The sequence below is a fragment of the Harpia harpyja genome, chromosome 7, assembly GCF_026419915.1.
Source record: "Harpia harpyja isolate bHarHar1 chromosome 7, bHarHar1 primary haplotype, whole genome shotgun sequence".
Classification (NCBI taxonomy): domain Eukaryota; kingdom Metazoa; phylum Chordata; class Aves; order Accipitriformes; family Accipitridae; genus Harpia; species Harpia harpyja.
Genome location: NC_068946.1, coordinates 51,338,200 through 51,362,809, shown reverse-complemented (window position 1 = coordinate 51,362,809; position 24,610 = coordinate 51,338,200). Strand labels below are relative to the sequence as shown.

General features: G+C 40.7%; 1 protein-coding gene across 1 annotated transcript in view; it reads left to right on the top strand.

Annotated features, from left to right (window-relative positions):
* Nucleotides 1–1,729: 1,729 nt before the first annotated feature.
* Nucleotides 1,730–24,610, top strand: part of LOC128144630 (von Willebrand factor D and EGF domain-containing protein-like) — a 190,550-nt gene continuing 167,669 nt past the window's right edge. Inside the window, exon 1 of the mRNA XM_052793761.1 lies at nt 1,730–2,057. Coding sequence (XP_052649721.1) covers nt 1,961–2,057 — 97 coding nt within the window. The 5' untranslated portion in view covers nt 1,730–1,960. The remainder of the gene's footprint in view (nt 2,058–24,610) is intronic.

Here is a 24,610-nt window from a genome sequence, read left to right as displayed (position 1 = left end):
CTACAAAACTGTCCCTTTTCTCCTGTTGCCCTGAAAACCTTCTGCTCACATTTTTTTGCCTGGTTATTTTTGCTTTTGGTATCCAAAAGACCAACAAAGGCTGAATTGTTTGTGGAAAGCTCTCTTGCTTTGTTGTAAATTGGGTTTGGTTGCCAATATTTCGGCAAGGATAAATCTCAACCCCCAACAGATTTCAGTCTTTTTCATGTTAAACATTAGAGCTATGCCTTTTAGGCCAAAACTTAGAGTCAAGAAAGATTGGGCCCCTATCAGTTTGTAGAAACTGCCACAAATAAATTCAAGCATTAACTGAGAAAGCCATGTAAAGGTAGAAATTGTGCCCTGTTTAAAATAAACTGGAATGTTGTTGTTTGTCCTACATTTGTACTCAAGAAATGGATGGGGATGTCTTAGGAAAAAAAAAAAAATCAGAAATACTGGCCTTGGAGTCTTAATGATCCTGAAGGAATATAATCTCAGCATCAGTAAAATCAATGGAAAGACTCCCAAAGGGCTACAAGTCAGGCCTATGAGATAGCTGATCCAATGAGACTATTAAAAGCAGTGCTTTTGCAACATTGAAATCCAAAATCAAAATTAAGAAAAAGTTTTAGAAGTTTCTTCTTAAATAATCTGTATTTCCCTCAAGGAATCCAGTTGTAAAACTCCTCAAGGGATATAGTTAAGCCAAATGAACAACATTTGAAACTCCTTGGCTGTACTGCAAAGTATTTTTAATGGCTTTGCTTATGCTTTTAGATTAAATGCTCCTCACAGTGATTTGTGTGGAATGTTTACAGACTTGTGTATTACTCTGTTATCAGATAATTTACAATATCCTCACTTAAACAAGCAGACAGAAAATAATCAAACTTGACAAGTCAAAGAAAAGAAGTGCTGGCAGTTATGGAAAACACTGAACAGTGAGTGGGGATAGAATATTTTCTAAATAAAATGCCATGAATATCAGAGTACAGCATGCAGTTTAATAGCAAATTCTTCATATTGCGCAGTAAGGTGGCAATATCCATTGTCACACAATAAACATAGTTCACACCGACTAGAAGTAGCACAAAGGACCCATGTGGTAGCAATAGGGCACCTTCCAATGAGACTAAACTTTAGAAAAATGTGATTGAGCAACATGAGTGAGTGAATTCTTTCACTGCCGTTTGCTTCTGTTTTCTATTTCTGTTATTACTGCTGGTGAGCCGACCTTCTGAAACATACATCTCATTTTTCAGCATGGGTTGGCAGAGCAAATGCTGCCCCACTTTATTTCAGTAGCAAAGGACTATTCTCTAAAATACGAGACAATGACACAGCGACCCAAGACACAAACCTTCAGGACTGCTGTTTGTGCTGCACAGACCAGTTCTGTAACAATTTTGCATAAATGTAGCCTCCAGGAACGTGAAGCGAAACCCAAACTATTTGCAAGCTTATATTTTAGCATTTTTTAAACCCCTCTCATATAAACGATGACAGATATGACTGCAATAATCTGAAGTTAGCGTTGTCTGCTTTAAAATCCTCACGAGCAGGCACGTTTGGTTTACAACCCTAATTTCTCCAGGATCACCTCCTACCGCCGCCACTGACAGTACATGCTGTTCTCACCCTCCATGTGTGCGCGGGTGTGTTACCGCGTGTGTAAATCAGAGCAGCTGCAGGCAGAGCAGCTGCGGGGACACATGCTCTCTGCTGATCTGTTTGTGGGGGGGGGGGGGTGAGCGTGGTTTGTGTACAGCTGGAGGGCTTCCCTCTTGGAAATTCTGGGCTTAATGACACATTAAGCCCTCTCCAAGGGACTGGATTGAAGAGAACGAAAGAAAGAGAAAAAAAAAAAAAAAAATTGAAACGGGCAGGCAGGCTGATGGCTTTTCCTGCAAAGTTTAGTACTTCAAAAGTTAACTTCTAAGCAACTGCAGATGCATGGATAAAACCTGTCCTGGACAATATGCAGCAGCCCTTTCCTTTCCATCAGCATCTCCAAGTTGTTGCCTACCTGTGTTGGATTCCCTTGTTGGCCATTAGCACTGAGTCAGCTCCATTAGGTAAGGATTTTGTACTTTTTAATTATTTGATAGCCATTTGGGGGATAGAGTTCATGTGTATTTTAAACTGAGGTGATCTTGTTTACATTTACTTCTGAATGTGGGTTAGAGTGATAGAGGGCTATTATTAGAGTCTCCAAAATAGAATGGAGGTAAGGTTAAAATGAACAGCTTCTAAGGTGGTGAAGAAGGTCACAGTGATAACCAAGCATGCTTACAGCACACAATGTTTATTGTCCATTAGAGGACTCTCACTTTCCTTTTTTTCTTTTTTTTTTAATAAAGAAATTACAAACGTGTGAAGATTCTTACTTCCTACTAGAAAAAACCCAAGTGATTTAAAGAATATTCGTAACATTTTCCCATAAATGGAATATATGAAATGAACCATAAAAGAAGAAAAAGCTTTAAAATAAGAATCTACTCCTGTAAGGAAAGAAGTATATACACCATATATCAGAGCAACATTACAGATTAGTTAATTACACATATAATAATGCACAGCTACACAGTCTCTGGTAATAAAAAGTTCATGAGTAATTTTTCTACTGCCATACGCATTAAATGTAAGGCTTGTTTCACTCTAGCACAGAGTTCGAAGAGGACATAGATTTTTACATATGTAGCTTGTTTATACAGCTTTATTAATCTACTGCAGGAATACACTGAAAATCATGTTAGACATTATTCAACTAGTAAAAACAGAGTTAATAAAAAAACCTGAGAAAAGCAGTAGGACCAGAGCATAGTGCTGTGAGTGATCATGGATACAGCTTTGGCAAATTCTGTGGAGGCACTCCCCCCTTAATGGAAATATGTTGCAATATTTTACAAACTTTAGTTCCAGTAGAATTTCAATTAGTCTTAAAAGTGATTGTCAGCCAGCACTCATTAGCTCTATGAAGATAAAACAATTTAAAGCACTCTTCATTTGAATATCAAAGGGTCACCCGGAAAGGTTTGCAGGACTAAACACAAGGCTAATGACCTTACCGCCTTTATCTTCAAACAATGCCTTTAATTTCTGAAACCTTTTGAAGGGTTGCCAGTTTTATGGAGTGTAGCAGCTACTTATCTGATAGAACAAGCTTTTCATCAAGGGGAAATGACCTTTTAACTCCTAGTAACTAAGTAACTGTATTTTCCATTGTATTTTTGTTACTGAAGGTAATACGTATAGACATACTTATTAAACTGGGAAGCCAAAACAAGAATTAAGAAATAGCTTGCTGTCTCTTAGGTGATGTGGAAGGATTCATAAGGCTTGTTGGTTTTTTTTTTCATAGTGTGAACTTGAAGTAAATGAAACTGCTCAAAAAAGTTTACATTCTGACAGATCGTGTTGTGACATTATAAGGATATTAACAGAGCCATATGCTGTTTACTTTTGTACTCTAACAAATTTGCTAATCCCATAAGAATTTAACTGTGAATAAGGAATGCCTGACCAAACAGCTTTTTGCAGATGCCTTGTTAAGAAGGAGAAGATGCAAAAGTCCTTTAAAGACCAAGGAAGAACTTTATCATCTTCCGCAATCTTATTTTAGGGGAAAAAGCTCCCAGTGACTGAAGATATGCTCATTATCTGGGGTTTTTACATCATTTCCTGTGACTGAGGAACATGAAAGGATTACCAATAACATCCCTAGCTGCTCTCTGGTAGAAGATTAAGTAAAGCATCAGGGACAAAAGCAACTCAGTGAATCATAAATGTGGGAGGGCTGACACAGCACAGAGCTTGTCAGACTTTTCTCAGGTGAAATTCTGTAAATAAGTCAATCAAAAGAAAAAGACAATAGTTTTTTTTACAGAAGTGTTTTAGACAAAAGTATTTATCTTAAAATAGATAGTTTCTTGTAACATCATGATCGAGATGGAATTACTCCCCATCCCCTCTGGAGACTTTTCATAACATAAAATTGAAAAAGTTGTTAATTTGGATATGAGCTTCCTGCAAAGGCACCAGCCTCCCTCGAAGCTCACGAAATCCACTGGAGCTTCACTACAAGGTGTTACATATATAAGAAAATCAGATACAATTAATTGTTTGCAAGTTCACTCCTGTGGATTCTCCTCAACTCTGAAACACATAAGAAAAAATTGGAGCACATCCTGAGGTGAAGAAAGAGGAGAAGAGAGAGGATGGGGTCAGGGGAAGGCTAGGTGCCAACAGCCAGCGGGACAAGACGGTGCATTCTCAAACGATCCAAATGGTCTAATTTGATTCAAGAAAGTAAATGAGAATAGTCTAATATGGCAAAAATTATTCAGTATGTCTTGCAATTTTATAAACCCTGGTCTTGCTTTCACTAGAAGAATGAAATGAAAATCAGAGTATGTAATACGCTTTGTGTGCTACCCTTGATCTCACTGTGAGCTTCTGCTGTAAAATCTGGGTGCCATGGACTTTCCATGTTTTAAGCTAAAAAATCTAGTGGAGCTGAGAAAACATTTCCCCACGAGTATTTCAAAGGGAATAATTCACACTATTCGGGACCTTTCCCACCTGCTTCAAGCATCTACTGCAGATGACAATCCCTCCCATCCCTTGGTCGGACCTCAAACATGCCCCCCAGGTCCCCAGCAGCCCTCCAGAGCCCCAGGGCTCCCGTCACCCTCTGGGTGCCCGAGCACAGGAGGGGGGCAAACACCCCCAGGGAAGCCCCAGGCTATCATCTGGCCTGAAAACAGCTTGCAGGGATCAAGGTCTCGGGCCATGAGTGGGTTTGGTCAGGGACATTCCCGTGACTTTAGAAATTACACTGGGATTATTCTGGCTCCACGTCTTCGCTCTGTAGAAAGCACAACAGACATTTATAGCACTGTGCAAACAAAAAATAGCCTGCTGAATGCTTTCCTACAGAAGTAAAACCAAGAATCCCTGGCCATGGCAAATAAGCAGTAACAATTCCCAAAGGGAGAGGAACAACCTTTGCAGAATGTTTCTCTCCCGATATTATTTTTAATTATCAAAAGCTGTTTACAGGTTAATATTTTATTTCCCTGTTATTTAAGTTTTTGCCAACATCAAGTAACCCCATTGGCCTCATTGTCTGGAATTAAGCCAGTTCGTACTGTTTGAACTAAGAGTGAAATCTGATTTTATCTGATTATCTGCCGTCAAAGCGAAGCTAGTAGCAGGGGCTGTACAATGATTTCTGTTTGCTGATAACTTTTTTGTTCTGCTCCTTTTCATCTGAAAGACAACAGGGTTATGCTTACCACAGGAATAGTTCTTTCATAAGGAAGGCAAAATCGGGCAGCTGGGGGTGAAGAAACCTCTCTCACCTTACAAGGAATGTGTTTGTGACTCTCCTGAGCAGTGTCAGTATGTCACTATTGGATTTTAGGACTTTGGAATTTGGTAGGGAAATAATTTTTTAGCTCATGCGTTGGCCTTTTAATCTTCTGATGAAAATTAATGATTGTTTTCAAAGTTATACAGGCATGCAAAATACGTTTGGTGTGAAAGGGCTGCCTTTCTACTGCATCTCTCAAGGATTTGCCTATTTCCCATTGACCTGCCAAACGTGTACGCTGTTTAAACTCCTTTAACAGCTATTTATTACCCTGTGCTGTACTAAAACTGATGATCATTTTATTAGACACTGTTCATAACGGTATAGGACATTCATGGCCAAAATGTTTGCTTTAATGGTCCGGTTCCTCTAAGTTATTTTGTCTCCAAATGCCAAATCCAAAGAAGTATTGTATACATCTAACTTTCTTTGCAATCAATAGGTGCTGCAAGCAGTCAAGACAAATCAGTGTTAGTTCCTAAATTGACAAGACAAATTGCTGTGGAGAGGAAGCATCATCATTCTGTTTTACAGATGGGACGGAGATGTGAAGTGGCTCAAGGTCATGCAGAAAATACTTTGGTGGAGCTGAGATCTGTACCGAGGCCTCATGAGTCACAACCCAGTCCCATTAAATGCAGCACAACTCGTAACTGAAACGAAAGCCAATATAGTAAATAGGAGTGTAATAAAAATGCTGAACCTTTCTCCATCCTCCTTGTAAACTCTGAAGTCAAATGGCTACACACACAAACTCAAGGGGACACAAAGTATTGTTGGTGGGTTTTAGACTACTTTACGAATTTTAGATGACCAATACTTGAAATTTTCCCCAAATCCCCTTTGATTTCAATCAGGAAAGGATCCATTCACTTCCAAAATGCTGTATCTACTCTATCATACAAAATAGTTGAAGAACAGAAGGAAATGTCATTCCTGCAGTAAATTCATTAGAGACAACTTCTTTTCTGTTTGTTCCTACTTCTTCCTAGACCACTTCTGTAGCCTAATAAAACATTTTTGGATTTGAAAATGGCTCTTTCATTCCAATATATTCCCTCCAGTTTTTTTAATGACTTAGGCTTGCTGCTTCAGAAGGCTGAGAATATTGTGAGAAGTACTGTTTTGTTTATTTTCCCCTGGGTTTATACTGTACCTCTTTGAATAGTTTGTTGGGAAAACTTCTCAAGGCAGCCAGATTACTCGTTTGTCTGATTTTGTCTACAAATTTGTTTCTTTGGACCTTTGTAGGTTTGTTCTGACTTTTTGGCTACTTTCTTCCGGGGTGAAGTATCTTTCTTGTCACCTCACAGATGGAGGCTTAGTGTTGGACATTGCTGATGCCCAATCCACTAGAAAAATGGATATTGTCTTTAACACTTGGTTGGCAGCATATATTGCTTGTTTAATGATTTTTAAGTTTAATGAACTTAGGTTCGAAGTAGTGTATTTTAGCTTCAGCTATGACCTTTACTAATTTCATTGTGGCAGCTACACTGAGTGTTTTGCCCTAAGTAGAGATTATTTATGGTGAAATCTGAAAAAAATGGATTAGTTTGAAGAATATTTTTCGTCTGACCTTGAAACATCAGTAAAACCATGTGTTAGTGCATGCAATTGTTTGTACAGCTTTTTTGGAAAGAGTTTTGTGTGTTAAGCTCTTAGGAGATTTACTTAATGAATGTATGTACTCATTTGCTTCTTTCTGACACACATTATTTTGATTATTCTGATGTCTATTACTTTGACTGCTGTGTTCACACTGCATGGCATCCATGGGGAGCCGCAAGGGAATATTCTACATATTGAAAGGAAAGAACCTGATTGCCTAATATAGTTGAGGGATTGTAGTAGTCTGCTCTGCTCCTTTTGCTGGTTTTATATTAATTCTTCAATTGAGAGCGAGTTTATCTTATTCCCCTATTTTGTTCACAAAGCAGCTTCCATGAGCTGGATAGCAATTTATCTGCATACCACAATAATGTAACGCATCTCCTGTGGTAGCTGGAACATTTTAAAACTCAACTGTCCCTTGGCAACTTTGTGTGTTGACAGTTTCAGAAAATGGTCCCTCATGCAGTATCTTGCTGATGCCTCATCAGCTCAGTAGCTCTTGCACTTTCCATGAACTGGTGGATAGCCCAACTTTTCCTCCTCCTTTTGCTAATACAAAAAGGCATAACATTTTCCATCCCGGACTCGCAGTCTTACTTTTCATTTTTTAAATGGCTGATCAAGTTATGTTTAATTTGTCTGAGAAGGCAAAAGTCTACGGAAAAAATCTAGAAGGTGATACAGAGACAAGACTGTTCTCAGAAGTTCCTGAATTAATAGCTCTATAATGATTTTAATGGTAAATGTGGAGAATGACTTGGGAGCTGAACTAGACCATTCCTTTACAGAAAAGAGCCTGTCTTATGTCAGCTCCTCTTTGCTTCTCATCTCTGTTTAAAATTGTATTTTGCTGATGTTTGACTGTCATGTAAACTTTTCATTGAATTTTATCTTATTGATTTTCTATAGACCTATATGAAGAGCAGAGGGAGGTAAAACTCAGTCACTAGTTTAATAGCTAAGCTAACATTTTGTTATTCATAACTTAATAATTAAAGATTTCTTTAGAATTAGCTTTCTTAGACCTCACTGCATTAGTCAGATATGATATTTGTTGATCTGGTCCAGCTACCAGAACAGGCAGATTCTCAAACATCTTTCAGAGATTATTTTTAATAGTCATCTTTGTCCCTTTCCTCCTATTATTTACCTTATAATCAACTATGGGTATGCTATAAAATTAGTTGACTGTGGCTCAGCCTCCCTCAATAACAGCATAGATACTTTGATTCACTCAGGCTACCTTATCATCAGTTCTGTTCTTTTCTTAATGGGCTAGAGAAAAAAATATATAAAAATTCACAGAGCTATTTGCTCTGTTCTTTTATTAGATTTAAGATTAGAGCTAGCAACAAAGACATAAACAGGGTGAAATCTAGTTAATTCCTTGTTTCTCTTTTGCAAGAAATACAAGGAAAATGAAGAGGAGGCTAGTTCCTACCCCAATGTACTTGCAACTCATTCTTCAGGTGTTAAAATACGTGGACATTTCATTTTCTGAATGTGTATAAAGGCAAAAGATAAAATAAAGGCGAAAGTTATCCTGCTCCCTTAGCTAGTCCATAACCACCCCAGAATGTTTTTTGCTCCAACAGAATCTCGTAAGTGCCAGTGGCACTCAGTCACTCACACCCCATAACATTCCTGAAGTATTTGGGCTTCTTTTCTCCTATAATATCCTTTAAAAGTCTCACTCATAATTGTTGAATATAGGAATCTTCCGGTTTCAGTTAATTTTCAGTCCTTTTCCTGGACTAGTTATTTCAATTGATCCTGTAACAGAAATCCCTAGTAAAGCACTGTGAACACTTACACTGGGAAAGCTGGAGTAGCTTGTAGCATTCCCAGTCTGCAGCAAAGATGCATTTTGTTCATGCTCCACTCCCCGCGTGGGGGTACGTGTGCAGGGACACGACCTGCCCTACCCGGTGGGTCAGCATCTGCTGAAACGGCAGCAGGCAGGGCTCGCTCGTGCCTGCCCCGCGCGTACCTCCCGGCACAGCGCTGGTGCCATCCTGCCCACTGCAACGCACCCCGTGGGAGTGAAGGTTTGGTATATCCTTAAGATACCAGTGTCAAAGACTACGGCCATGTGGAAGAACTCGGGCTCGGCTGCGGAGGGCTGAAGTTCAACTTAATCCCTTTCCCTAGCTTGTGCTTGTGTGAGAGCATTAGGCTTAAAGATACTGATGTACTTCAAAATAGCTGGATTCAAGTTGCAGGCTATGATCCCAGCACAAGCTATACATCTCCCAGAGGAGTTTTACAACTATTTTCTCCTTGTGACATGATTGCTGCCTTGCAATACAAATAGCTTTGACATAAATCATAAATCTACTACCCACCCCCATTCTTCCACTTCTTCTTCCTTCCTTTTTCATATTTTCCCAATAACTGATATCTTAGTCATGAAAATCACCCACAGTTATTCCTGCTGCTTCACAATGTCTGTTATCCGCTAACATTTCTTGTTCTGTTTGCTATTACCTATACTCTTTGCATGGGTGTGTAGACACTTTCTCTCATTAATACACTCCTGACAATATTATTCATCTGCTGTTTCAAAACAACTTCATCTTCTGTCTCAGGTCTGAGCTTGCAGACTGCCTCCCGAGAATACCAAGCATCCTCATTAAGTGCTGGCAGGATGCGAGGGGACCTGGCAAGCCGTGCCTGGTCAGCCCTGCACAGCTCCCAAAGACCCCAGTACAGAAGTCCTCACAAGGTCAAGAACTGTGCTGGAAGGAGCTGCTTTACCACTCAGAAAGGCTGGTGGCAGAGACACTAAATCGTACTTGTATATACAGTGATTAGCTGGAAAACAAGCTGTCTCCCAAAGTCTGGTTTTTGCGGTGATATTGGATTTTATTTTTTTAAGACCTTTGAAGCAGACAACTTTATTCTGGCTTCTTTTAATCAGGTTTTCTGAGAAATCCTTCCCTGGTAATGAAGCACAGGCTTTCTGAAAGACCCTTTGGTGAGGTTCTCAGATTTAAAACCTTGCAGCTGGTCAGCACATGGGGATAAGGTATGCCTTTGACAACCTTAGCATATATTAATACTTATGTTGCTTTCAATGGGGCTAAACTGAATATAAAACTAAAACACTGCAATCCTGTAAAAGGTAGCACAGATGACCACATGTGTACACAAGCATAGGAAACATCATTTTGGCCACCACTGTTACCACTGCTTCATGTAATTATCACTAAAATTAGTGCTGCAGAAATGCTGTGAGAAGAATTATGATGGTCACAAAAAATACGCCGTACAAATCCACCCAGTAAGTGGGATTTTTGCCTCTGAGTTCCATCAGGGGCTCACCGCTGTTATAGCCCAACTCTGCACCGTGATTGTCTGCATAACAGTTTATAGACTATACGAATTCCCAAAGATAACCTACTTTGGGTTGAGTAACTGCTGTTGATCTACAAAGGAAGGGTTTTTTTCTATCTGATTGCTTTCACAATTGAAAACAATTAAAAATTTACTTTCCCACTGAGACAGAAATGGGAAAAACCCAAAGTGCTAACTGATAGCCTGATATTTTGTTAATCACTTCTGACGGGAAAGATGTTGTGTTTTAGGATAGAGGAGCTGGATCAATCTCTTCTGTCACAGACAAGTGCCCTCAGAACTGGTCTATTGATTATGCCGGAGAGAATATCTTTAGATCTCTTATTTGCACTGTTTCACTTTCTATTAGTAATTAAATACATCTTGGAATAAGGGCTTTAGTGTCAGTCTCCCATGTGTTCATCTGCTGTAAAGTTGTAAATACTGTGATTGACAGCAGGTTGATTCATTCTATGGTGTAATATATATTTGCTATTTATAAAAAATAAAAATAAAGTAATTCCAGTACAGAGTTAGGCAGGTAGATAGACTGATCACTCAATTGATCAATACATGTTCTTTTGATCAAAACCATACACCCAAGTGCATCAATCTCCAAATGCCTCCCTTCCTAAGATGAAACCTGTTCCCCCCAAAAGTACAGGTCTTCTCAAAACTTGCAGATTTCTATGAAAAGTTTCAGTAACAGCATATAAAATAATCAACACTTGAAATTCCTGACCAGCTCTAACCCAATCACACTGATCAACACACTGATTTTCAACCGGTTTATTAATCAAAGGTCCTTTTCTGCAAAAAGAAAGCCATGGAGTATCCTGTATCCCCTATTGTTTTATGCTTAGGAGAAGGCATAAGGGAACTGGATATTTTGTGTAAAGAAAACAAGTTAAAGTGAACTTAATTTTTGCTTTACAAAAATCATAACTTTACTGAAGGCAAAGGAGTCCTTAATTTGGGAGGCTCTGATGAGGGCCCTGGAGCTGGGGGCAGCAGGTACCCGCTGGCACACAGCAGACAGCTAAACAGAGATATATTTGAGTAAATTCTGTATGAAGGGCTGGGGGCTGTTGCGCTATTTGTTACACGAACTGAAATGTGACGTCTTTAAGAGCCCTCATAACTTAATTAATATTTCAGCCTGCAAGATATGCCTGGGAACATCCGTTCTCTAATATCAGAGGGTTTGAGCAAGGGGCTGGTGAGGTGTTCCCCCCCCCATGCAGTGCAGGCAGCTGAGGATGAGAAAGGCTGCTCTGGGTCTTGCTCCATACCCATATCTAATAACTTCTTCAAGGCCACGAGATTATCCCTGCTCCTTAAAACCACCTTCATTTCCTAAAGTGTTGTCTAGCACTAAAGTGCGCTGTTAAGCTGCTGCCATGTTTTTCCATTCTGGTAGAAATTATTGTTCTATATAGTTTGATTTTAAGAGTGCATTCTGGCATCCATTTGGGGAAAAGGCACTATATAAAAGCAAAATCAATACGAGGGACAGTTATATTTCCTGAGCTTTTTCATTAGCTATAAAATATATACATTCAAGAAGGGAGGGGGAAACAATGTCAGTTTTACCTAGACTGAAGGAGGATAAGACAAAGCACGGAGGAATATGCATGAACGTGCACTGGCAGGAGTATGAACTATGCAGCTCTGCTGGGCACAGGCAGATCTCTGCTCTCCCTACATCCAAACACTCCTGCAAGACACTGGCCTCTCCTGTGACGGGCATCAAGCCACTGGAAAAATACAGAAATATATTTCGTTATTTTGGTAAATGAGGTGTTTGACTTGTTCTCAGTTTTCGTTAAAGCCAAACTGACTGTTGGCTGAATATTCACGGGGAAACTTTGCCTTTGCTCAGCACTAAGAATGAAAAGAAAAACAATGAAATAGTGCTGAGGCAAATTCTTCCTCAAATCCCCACTGAACTCCACCCATGCTATCTTTTTCTTTTCTCCCAAAGTATACCAAAATATTCTTCTTTCTACCTGAGCAGGCTGTCCTTTCAAGCATCCTTGGATAAACCTCTCATCAACTCATGCAGTATATTTTCTAAGATTTGCAAATATAGAGCTGGAACAAATTCTGAAAAACTGTAATCTATATTTCTACAATTAGAAACTTAGAGATATTGCGGGGAATTTTTACCAAAAACAAATCATTACTGCTTTGCTTAAGCCCAGCTGAAAAATTAAAATTCATACTGCTATATTAGCCAGTATTCTAATACAGGTCACTAAACCATAAGAGCAACTATCTTATTTTAGCTTGGAGTAAAATTTGAAATCACAGTGTCTTTTCAGTACCAGCATGCGATTATGTGAGTGAGAAATTGCACACAAGCCTTTTTTTTTCACTTTTTAACATGGGCCTTCTGTAATGGCATTTTCATTAGTAGGAAATACCTGTCACCTGTAGAAAAATTTGTCTTGGTTTTTGAAAACTAAATTATCCCCTCTAAAAGATTAGCTGAAAAACACTGTATATATTTATAAGCATTCCAGATAAAATACAAAGTTTTGCTTCTTTCTGGTGACCCCTAGTGATCTATTTTGTGAGAGAGTTCAAGAGTGAACCCAAGAAGTTATTTATTTCTGAAACTCAGATAAGGCATCTGGAAGATTTTATCAGTGTGATTTTGCCACTACCCCATAATTCAGGGAACTGGGAAATAAAGGCCCAGAAAACTTATCAGCGTGTGATTGTTCATTTGAAACCCAAGTGAAGCTGTGAAGGAACGCGAGAGCTCACAATAACACAGCACCAAAGAGCAGAAGAGCGTTTGTAGGACAGCCCCTGTGTAAAATTGGTCTCTTGGGTTTAACATACCACTTACACTACGTGATTACCATCAATAAGTTTTACATATATCTTCTCATGTTTTTCTTTTTGCCTTATGCTCTCAGTTTTGTTATTCACAGAAACTCCCATCCTGGTGTGGCCCTCTTAGGGCCCTCAGCGAGGTAAGATAGTGAAGCAAACCAGAATTGGGCTGCAAAACTAGGGAGAAAGTAGCCGTTAAGTGGAATTTCATTTTTACTATCACAGATACCTGGCACACAGATCAAAACTTATTTCAAACCCATTTCATGAAGGTGCCTCAGAAAGATGTCTCTCTCGCTGTTTGCACAACTATTATATTATATGACTGCGAGGTGTAGCTTGTTGAACATGTAATTTCATCATGAGAGAGCACTCCTTGCTGTGCATACACTGCTGCATTACAGGAAAAGTTTGGATTAAAAAGAACGAGCCTCCAGCTAGCACTGCCCTGCTTCTGCAATTGTACAATATGTCTCATACAAATAAGAGACATTTGTCCACCCGATTCATTCCTCTTGGGTTAATAATTGTAACGTGAGCTTTAGCAAGACGTTTCGGTGCCGTTGTGCCATCCGTCACTGTCCCAGGACTCTGTTTTCCTCCCACCCTGCCCAGAGGCCACCTCGTCCCAACGTCTGCTGTTTCCAGTCTCCAGCTCCCGCTCAGTCTTTTCCTGGGCAGCGGTTGGAGCTTGGACATTTTGTCTCCCCTAGCACCCTTCTTCCAGGGGGAAGGGGTAGGAAAGCATTTCTTGCTTCATCTCGAATTGTAGCAACAAGGTGGAACTTTACAATTTTAGCAGTCCTTTCGCACATCTCAGTGTCCTCCTCAGACAATTGAGGTTTTGGTTTGATAAAAAATAAGATGGAAGAGCCTGTCTAATTTCTTAGACAGAGATCTCATGTTATGAATCCTGTAACACCGTGTTAAATTCAAGGCCATTGGTCCTGTCCAACTCCATTGATTTTCACTGGGAATAGACCAGTCATACAGAGAGCAGAGTTTGGCTCATTTTTGCATTGTAACAGCTGCCCTCAAACCCATTTTCATTAAAAAAACATTGAGACCAGCCTTACATCACAGATTCCCCTTGCATATTTTTTTCATTGCTTCTCGCAAATCAAACTATTGAAAAAATAACATTCACCTTCTGAATATTTTGATTGCTAATGTGAGGAAAGGCAAGAAAATTTCCTTTCTGTTTTTATAGCAGAAAGATTTATCACAGCTTGCTAAATTCTGGAGTGATTAAGTCATATTAAAGACATAACTAAAACAAGTGTTTGATTTCTGGCTTCTGAAGTTTTATACTTGGTTCAAGACCACGTTTTGATCTTGAATGTGATAATATTTCTTCACTATAATACAAATATTGCTCTCCTTCCACAATTGGTCACAATCAAGTCAATAAAATATGCAGACAAGAAATGCAAGCAGCATTTGGCTCAATATAAAGATTGATAATGTAACCACCTAAAAAAGTGCTTTTTATCATCATAAGTCTCTCCTGGTTTTTTATAGTTTTCATGGAGCAAAATAATCCATCATACTTGAACTTCATGCGTGTTCCTGAAGCCAACAGTTAGTACAAGTCAATTTTTAATTATGATATTTTTATAAAGCCTACAATTTATTTCCTGATTTTGTAAAACACTTTAAACAGCAAGTCATCGATATAAATTATGTAAATCTCAAGTGACCCCAAAGTCATTAATCTGACTGGATTTCACAGTGAAACATAATATAGCAATAACCCACTAGCTCTCCGTCTGACACCACAGAGCAGCAAAGATGGCTACAGCAGTGATGAACAATGGGAAATCACCGTTCTGTTCTAGGCTAGTGTGATTTTTAACCTCTTAAATAAAATGTCCATTGTGTTTAGAATACTTGTTGCACTCTCACGATTAGGGCCAAAAGAAAATGGGTCTGTTAAATCTGAAAAAGAGAATAGAAGGTTATCATCTATAGCACCGTGCAAAGAGCAACGAACCCTGACTTGAAAATATTGAGCTTTACAGTCAGCCTGCCTGTGAACTTGTCCCCATCCCATTCCTACAGAAAAGCCAGCAAATCCTGTTGTCGGCAGCAGAAGGAAATCCGCCCGGGGGACTGAGAGCAGCAGTCGCCCTTTGGTAGCAGCAGCAGCCTCGTGCCCGTTTCCAGCGGTCCTTTCTGCTTTGAAGGAAAACCAAAAAAGTCTGTTGTGCCAAACCCTTTCCCCAGGGCTTTTTAGTGCTACAGCCCAAAGGCTGCAGAGCTGCTAGAAAGGTAGTTCCCCCAACCTGTATGAAGCACAACCCCCCCCTTCTCCGTTCCATCTCCCGTCGCTGCTCCTTCCCCGGGGTCGCTCCCCGGCGAGGGCTCCTGCAGCCTGCGAGGCAATCTCGCCTCTCCAGACCCGACAGCTGTTTCTCTCAGTTAAGCCACTTTGTGTGTGCCTCCTTTAAAACCTCTTTTTTGGTTTTCCAGCTGTTCTCTCTTTTGGTGGCCACCTCAGTCCTTTCCAGCTGCTATCTCTTTAGGCACAGCTGTGCTGGCTCCATCCTCATCTGCTGGCAGCAGCCTTCTGCCTTCCCTTCAGTTGTGTGCATGGACATCGCCTGTATCCTTGTGGACTTAATGCTCTTAAAATACCATTGAAGTATGTAAAGGATGAGAAGATGGCACAGGGACAAACGAGGATATTTTTTGCTTGTGCACAGGAGAGACACTCACAGGATTTAGCTTTTATTCTTCACTAAAAAGAGTACTTCACATGTCTCGATATTTTTTTCTTTCAAAAGTAGGATGTGGTTATTGTCTGGGTCTCAGCCTACATGAACTAACATTGGCCAAGTTCATGTAGACCAAAAAGAAGAGGAACTACTAGAAGGCAAAATATCCTGGCTGTTAGACCTTTCCAGCTTCTCTTGCTTTCTACGCCCTTTCTTTCACTTTATGAAAGTTCGTACAGGAGACCAGCAGGTGAGAAGAAGCAACTGCAGCATTTTAGGGTGTTTGCTAAAATGTAGTTGCAGAGTAGAGCAGGATGGCTTAAAAAAATCTGATGACGTTTACCTTTCCTAGGGGACAATTCCCACATACTCCATTCTTTCTTTGGCACCTGAAATGGTTTCTCTTCCTATTTACAGAGTAAGATATACAGTCTGTACTTCAGTTCATATTTTTTGAACTTCACATGCTCTTCTCCATATTAAAACATCTCACAGGCAAATGCATATCCTTATATATACTTCTTATATTAACCCAGTTACACGGTGGCAATAAAATTCCATAATAAGAAATAAGAGCTCTCATTGCACATTCACAAAGCCCTCCAAAGAACAGAGGAAGAACAGACCGTAAGTCTCATAAATCCAGCTTAATTTATTCATAGTAAGAGTCTACAAATCAGACATTTTTATATTCCAGGATATTTATGATAAGATGGAGAATGTATAACCCCCCCAACAATAATTCAATAATTGATGATAAAATAACAAAATAGATAATAGTTTTCCAAATTTTTTATTAAAAAGTGAAATATTATAAACAATAATGTGGCCTGTAGGCATTAAATCAAATCTGCAGTGGGTGAGGGCAAGAATAACATTTCAAAACTTTCAGAGCTCTCTGATCCCCTGAACCAGAACCTTCCAGCTTCACTGCTTCAGTAGCTGCAGTAATATGCAGATATTTTCTCTTCATCAAATCTACCCAAGTAACCTGGGGGGGGACATTCTATGCACACCCATTTTCAGTCTCCAGATGGTTTTTCAGGTGTCACAGCCACAAGAGAAAGGGGGTGGTCTGCTAGAGCTGTCAGTCCAGCCAGCGTGGTTGGAGGTACCTTTGGCTTTTTGCAGGCCACACAGAGGAGGACTTGTTTTGGTCACACCCAGGTTCTGAGAAGATATACTGGAAAGAGGATTTGGCAATGCTACCAGGCAGAGCACCTTCAGTTACATTATAAAAGCCCCTCCTGTACGAACCATGTCATTGCTCTTGCTCAGTCCAAGTCCCTTGCTATAGAGGCAGCCATCAAATCCATCTTAGAAATAGATATTTTGCTCAAGCCACCTAGATCTTTACCTTTCTGTCGGTAGAAATTCCCTATTTTCCAGCCCAAGTATGTTCATAGATGTTGCTCCTAAAGCAGATGTTCTCACAACATTCTCCCTTAGCCTACAGAGTTCCCTTCCCTGCTGTGTACATATCAGCAACATGAAATGCATCCTCAGTCTGCCTTTTGCTAGGCTAAGCAAATTAATTTTAATCTCTACTTACAAAGCAAGCTCTTCATTCCCCTGATTATCCTAATAGCCATTCCCTCTGCTTGCACAAATCTGAACATGTACGCAGGGATCCAAATGAGGTCTATACAGTGGCATTAATTTAACTGTTGCTCTGCTGTATTTTCAGCACTGAAAGTAGCTTTTCACATTACAGTGGAAACAGTCACCTTGTGATCAGATAGTATATCCTTCTTTTATTGACCCAATTCAATTGTTAATTCTCGGCTTGCTAATGTACTGCTCTGCCCTGGAAGTATTCAAGTCTCTTTTGTATGTGAACAGGACTTAAAAGGGGTTTTGGAGGTAATTCTAGATAACAGTATATAAGACATGTGCATACTCAATTCAATGGTATTTGTTAGAGAAAGGAGGAAAACGAATGTGCAGCAACAAAGGAAATTCTGTGACTCAGCTAGAAAGGTAAAAAGCAGGAATCCAGTAAATATCAGTCTTCTGAGATAATAGCTTTCAATGTTCAGTTATTCTTCACCAGTTCCTTATCTAAAGCCTCTGTGGCACATGCTGATGAGAGAGAATTCGACCCACAGAGCCTCACAGGAGAAAGCGATGTACACTCTAGGCCCACTTTTCAGCCACTTAACAATTATGAATGCTTTTTGTTGATCATATAGATTAGAAATCAGGCAAACAGGACTTTCCTGAATGGGAGGAAGGTTCTGATTTACAGTATTTCTGCTTATGGAACCTATTCCTCCTGTTTAAAATTGTTCAAGTGTGTGTCAAGGTCAATATTCCGTGAGGACAGAGTGGCCTACGATGAAAAACTGGTGTTTGCATGATTTTGTGTGATTATGAAATTCTCTTGCTGCTCTCGGGAATTACACACATCAGGTCATTTCTGCCTTGCTCTTTCCTATTCAAGTCGTTGTGAAACACTCCAAAAAATGTAAATGCAAATGCAGATCAGCCTGCTTCCCGCCTGACAGCAGTTTACAAAACTGATAGTGAATCTCTTCACAGCTCTGCCTTTTTTTTTTCCCGGGCACCCTAGTGAGTCTATCTTTCTCTAGGAAAGGTAAGGCATCCAGCCTGGTTTGTTAAAAGTCAGCCTAGCGAGTAACACGCAGCACCGCCAAAGCCCACGTGTTTTTCCTGCCTCCGCCTCCCAGAAGAACATACCATCTACACGTCTAGGAGGGACCAATCCTATCTCATTCTTCATAGTCACAGAGGGCTTTTATAAAAACAGAAGGCGCTTCGTGGGGCTTGAAGAAGCAGGACAGCAATCCCATAGCCCAGATGGCCTCAGCAGCCGCCGCGGTCCCCTGTCCCTTGCTGTGCATGAAATACAGGAAAGTCGGGAAAAATATAGGCGTGTTGGAATCAAATGGTTTTTTTCTAGAGTGAAAGGAACAAGGGCTTAGATACTGAATTTATCTAAGACCTGTAGGAGAAGATTACTTACTGCTGTCTGGTGTCTGCAGAGAGCCACAGTCTCGCTCTCACTCAGCCAAATGATGCACTGGCGTTCACACTTTATTTCAGTCTTCAGCAAGCATTCACAATTAACATAAGGAGCGTAATACTTATGTATTAGTTTCTGTATTTGACTTGAAGAGGCAGATGGATAAAACTAAATAAATGTCAACTGTTAGACCACGGGACTTAATGTGGTTTTGGAAACAGGCGACAGAAGTTTTAATTGCATACAGAAAGATTTCAAGATCATTGAGATCACTTCCATCTGATGCTAATGACTGTGGTTTCCCAACTCAAACCCCAGAATTTACAGCCAGGCTCAGCACCCATTTTGCTTAGGCCACTTCTTATGAGCAGTAATGACCAGTAATGAAACAGTCAAAAGCCCAGGTGGCTCTCCTGCAAATGTACATTTTAGAGTCTCGAGACCTGATCCTGCAGCTGCCAGCTTCACCCTGTGAAAACCATTAGCAGCTGGCTTCATGTCTAGAAGAAGAAAATGAAATATGCTGCATTTTCACAGCCATCAATCAGCAGATGCAGTGCCAGGAAAGCTTCATAATGATGTAGATATTGCCAACTGACTTTGCAAAAAAATGTTCTTTTCAGGAGAGAAACACGTAGGAGAAAACCAAGAGATGATCTCAGCGTACACTTGTGTGCATGGGGTAGTGATGCCTTTGTTATTTGGATGGACTGGGGGGGACCGAGACCAGAAAGCACCTCCCCTGCCAGAGGTACCAGCGCTCGCCCTTGTCCCTAAGGGCAGCAGCGGGAGCAGGAGAGCGCATTTCTCAGCACCCTTCTGCACTACCTCCCTGGAGCCGTGGCAGTGGGCTCGTCCCCAACCATACACGATTAGACGAGTGACTTTGCTTGCCTTGCTGACCTTTCTGTTATTCTTACCGAGAAGAAAGTCCTGAGAGCAGAAAATCTTAGAATGAAAAATAAAGTTGGAAACCTTAGAGGTGCGTAACAGATGCAAGTAAACACGGTGGGGAGCAATACAAAAGTATTAATGAAAAAAATTTTACTTTTGGGGTTTTGTTGCTTTTTCTCTTAACGTTTTGCAAAATGACAGAAAGCTATCAGCAGCATCGCTGCTCTTAAATGTTGTATTTCCAAAGATTTGTCTGCATGTACCCCTTTTTATTACCTTTACTGACTTCCTGACAGAGATACTGAACTGTCTGGCATGACTCACGCTGTGAGCAATCCTTTTGTGAGAACTGAATGAAAACAGACTGATAACAAGGGCGATTTCATTAAAAAAAAACAGCCAGGTGACTGGTTACATGGGATGTTATTGAAATTATGCATGCAGAACTCTATCATATCGTTTTAGATCATGTTTTCCATGGCGCAGGAGAAAGTATCTTTATCAGCTCAGTGGAGAAAGGTTGGAGATGATTGAAGTAAAACAGCAGGAGGAGGCTGATATGATTAAGTCACATAGCCAACTGCCCATGTATAACACAGTAATGGAGGTGAAAGTAGAGGGCAAACTAAAATTAAGTCGAAAGGACACAGGAGACAAAAGGCTACATATATAGGACAAGGAGAGGATGTACGATGAGCTGATTTGTACAGCAGGTAGAGTGCAAAATTTTCATGCCCTGTATTTAGATATTTCCTGTTAATATTGATGCAAATGCTGTGCTAACTAGTGCTGGAAGGGACAGTCTGTTTAGCGAGCATGCATGGAGAGAGGCATGTTTAATTAATTTCACAGTCGTGGGCAGAGAGGTCAGATGACAGCCTGTGAGTAAAATCCCCAGCAACCAGACTGGACAACAGGAGAAAAAAAAGAGTATTTGGGAGAAAACCAGGGTCAGCTCTGGACCCACTGTTATGATTGTTCACCCCGCTTCAGCAGAAAATAAGGTCTTAATTTTGCTACAAGCCACCAGGTAAGAATATCATTATCGTAGTCAATCTTAGTTGCTACAAAGTCAACATAGTCTAAATTGTTCCCTCTGGGTGGAACGATGCTAGGTACAAGTCACAAAACAGCTGGTCATATAAGCCATAGGGCAACCAGGGTATCAGCACCGTAGTGCTCTCCAAGGAAGAAGTGATCCATAAAAAGTCATTAGAAACTCCTTCAGTTTGGTGCAGAGGCTGTTGTGGGTCACATCATGTCAGGTTGTCATTTGGTCCCCAGTAATATGTTGGCAGAACAGAAAGCTTGCAAAGATCACTTTTGCTAGTCATCTTCCTGGTGCTTTTCCAGTTTCTCCCGGCACTGTTTCAGCCTGAGGCCTGAGTTCGCTTCAGAATAATTTCCATTAACAATTTACATCATTGCGTACGCTCACAAAGAGTTGTGCAAGTCACAGTTACCATCTCCAAATGTTTCCAGAAGACAGCAAGACTGCCTGGTACAATCATGCAGTCATCAGGCACGATAGAAGGGGGTGCTAGAAATTCCTATAAATTCATGTAATCACTAAGAGCATGTTATTCTCTCCATCTGTGGATGAAGAACTACAAAAACAGAGAACAGTAACAGGCTGCTAGTTACAATCCCAGGCAGGAGTGAAAGATCTGCTTCCAAGGCAAGGAAGCACTCAGTGCCTTGAAGAAGCCAACAGGACACTACTCAGCGCTTGGGGCAGAGCAAATATTTCACCTTCCATCTATCGACACACAAAGTTGCGATGGGAAGCGCTCACAAACCAGGAAACCCCAGAGCTCAGGTTGTTTGTGCTGCCTTAATTTGCTCCTTGTGCTTGCAAATTCTAATCCCGTCTCTGTGGCATGACCACTCACGGATTTGCTCGAGGACTGGCACTTCCTTCGGTGCCCAGGATAGATGGCACCCCATAACAGAGCAGTGAGCCAGTATTTCATGTCATTCTTATTTGTGAGCACATGGCTTTAATGCATGTATGCCACAAAGTAGCAAAAGCCGCCTTGGAAGTGCCATTCTTTTCCTGATAGGCTTTTTCCTTCTTTACTATAGTAACTGGGTGCTTAATGCGCAGTCATTAATTTACTTTCACAGCCTTTGTGGGGTGAAGGGCAAATATTATTAATGTTATCAAGGCAAAGGAAAGTAGTGCAAGTCCATTAACAGGAAGGGAAAACAGGTAAAATTACATAGGGAATACAGATGCATTTGAAGTCTTTGTTGCTTCAGTCTTCTCAGAGAAATTTAATTACTATCAGATATTTAGCACAGCTAATTTCAAGATGGTAATAGGAACACAAGGCACAAAAAGAAGAAGGACAGCTAAAAATGGGTGTATCCAAGTTGTCAGTAACTGCAGAATCCACCTTGAGTAATAGCCAAATCCTTACGTGAATCATTAAAAATTATCTTCAAAAACTTATGGAGAACCTCTGAGATCCAATGAAGGACAAAGACAGAAGAACAAATTCAGTACTTAACATCAAAAAGTGAAGAAAAGATGACTTGAGAACCTACAAACCAGTCAGACTACCTTCAGTGCAGGTTCCTAATGACTCGCAACTTGCAGAGTTATTAGGAAAAATTAACAAGAATCAAATTTGTTACTGAGGGTAGTGCACATAAAGCACAGCAACTCATTAGACCTGTGCACTTGGACTTGAGAGGCCACAGCTGGAGTACTATGTCTAATTTTGATCATCATAATTAAAGAAATTAGAGGCAGTTCAAAAAGGGAGCAGCAAAGCTAACAAAGGGTCTGGAAACATGACCTGCAAGGAAAGTTAAAAGACATAGGCTTATCTTAGAGAAGAGAGCACTGAAAGGGGTTGCGTTTAGTCTTCTAACATGGGCAGTGGAGAAGGCAGCAGTTGGTTATTCCCCGTATCTGCAAACGGCAGAGGAAGAGGGAGACCAGCCTGACCTCGGCACAGGCGAAGGCTGGACACTTTCTAGCCGTGAGAGAGTTAGGTGGTGGGACACCTTGTCTGGGGAGACGGGTGTCCACAAAACTCCCCTCACCTGGAACTGAGAAGGCAATAGGCAAACCCCACAGGCGGGTGGCTTAGCAGTATTAAAACCTGCCTCAGAAAAGGGGAAAATAAGGGGATGGGAAAAAGCTGGTGTGGATTATTAAGAACAAATTGCACTGTATGAGCCCCTCTCCTTCTCTGACAGCGTTACTCTTCTAGTGAGTGAAAGGCAAGTGAGAGGTGTGATGTGTCCTGACTTCACCGGCATCTCCAGGCCAACAAGTTAATGGTTTCAGAGACAGGGGAATGGGGTTAAAAGTGTCCCATCCGCTGAGGTGTCCCATCCATCTCTGTACCCAGAGCTGCCCAAAGGGGAGCCAGGCACAGACCTGCTCTCTCCTTCCATGACAAGTACAGAGGCTTTTTTTTCCTCACTCTTTCACGCTGGAATGAAGCAAAACCCCTTTGAAATGTTTAGTAAAAGCACTTAGAAAGAGAGGGAAAGGGAGAAAGATCCTTCTCTCCTCACCCCCCTCTCCCCCCACCGATCCCCTAATAGCTGTTGGCCCAGGAGATAAGGGCATTAATTTGGGAAGTTTTGCTCAGGCAGATCCAGAGCGGAGCCTGAGTCTCTCATTTTGTGGTTTCTCATGTTCTTTGATTATTCCAAAGCGCAGAGCTTCCTCCCTTTTCTTTTCTCCTTTTTTTTTCCTCCAGCAATTCCATACTAAAAATCACACAATGATAACTTCAATGGAAAAACACGCTTCTGTGAAATCTCAGCTGTGGCAAGTCAACATTTTCCAACAGAAAAATTTTTCATCAGAAAGCTCACAGCCAGCTTTGACATTGAGATTTCAGTAGCAGCTAAGCTTTAAGTGCCTCATATTTCTGCATATCAGGGTCATCAGTCAGGCACCCACAAAATGAGGAGCATAAAAGTAATGATCACCTCTGACATGGCTGGAGTGACTTATCTGGTGTGGCACAGGCCCCCGTGGCAGCTGTATCAATCACCTCCTCGGGGCAGCATTCTCGGAGTATTTTTTTCCTCCAAAATATCAATACTAGCTAACATTTTTTAAACACTGTCATCCATTTCAGTCAATCTTATTCTTCATAATTTCAGTCTCTTTCTATTGGGAAATTTGGAGTCCATTTCGTAGTATGAAGTGTCAAGAGAACAACTGCATGAAAGAACAACATCCTTTCCCTTGCCACTTATATTTGTTTGCCTGAGAAATATGTGCAGTAGCAAAATATACACATCCACCCAAGCAAGAGAGTAACGGTTCTGATGCACCACCACATACTAAGTGTCTCTTAGACATACTGAAAAGGTTAACATTCAAAATCTCTGCATGACCAGAGATCAGATTTTTAGGTAGTTTGATCTTGCTACCCAACCTTCTATTATTTTTTTCCTCCTTCATAATATTTGGATTATTTAGATAAAATCTTAACGGGTAACGCTACTGCTTTTCTATCTTATCCATGCAATTGCCTTAACTTATTTATATGCAATAATCTCACAAAGGGCTTATACTTTTCACTTTTATCAGCCAGAAAGCATACTGGAATTAACATATGGTATCTCACTCTATTCACTTTATACTGATTCCAAATACTCAGGGGCAAGTAGTTAGCAGACAGAGAGTAAAACAAGCATGTAAAATCCATGCCAAGCCCTAAATAGACAAGGGTGTGAACAAACCCCTCCTTGTTGTTGAGCAATGGGGGACTGCTCAGAGCCCTCTCCTCGGAGGGACCCTGCAGATATTCCCCTGGGGCAGCACCTGAGGCCCCAAGCAAAAGAATTTGCAAAGTTTTCAGGGAATTTCTGGGAGCTGCTCAGAAA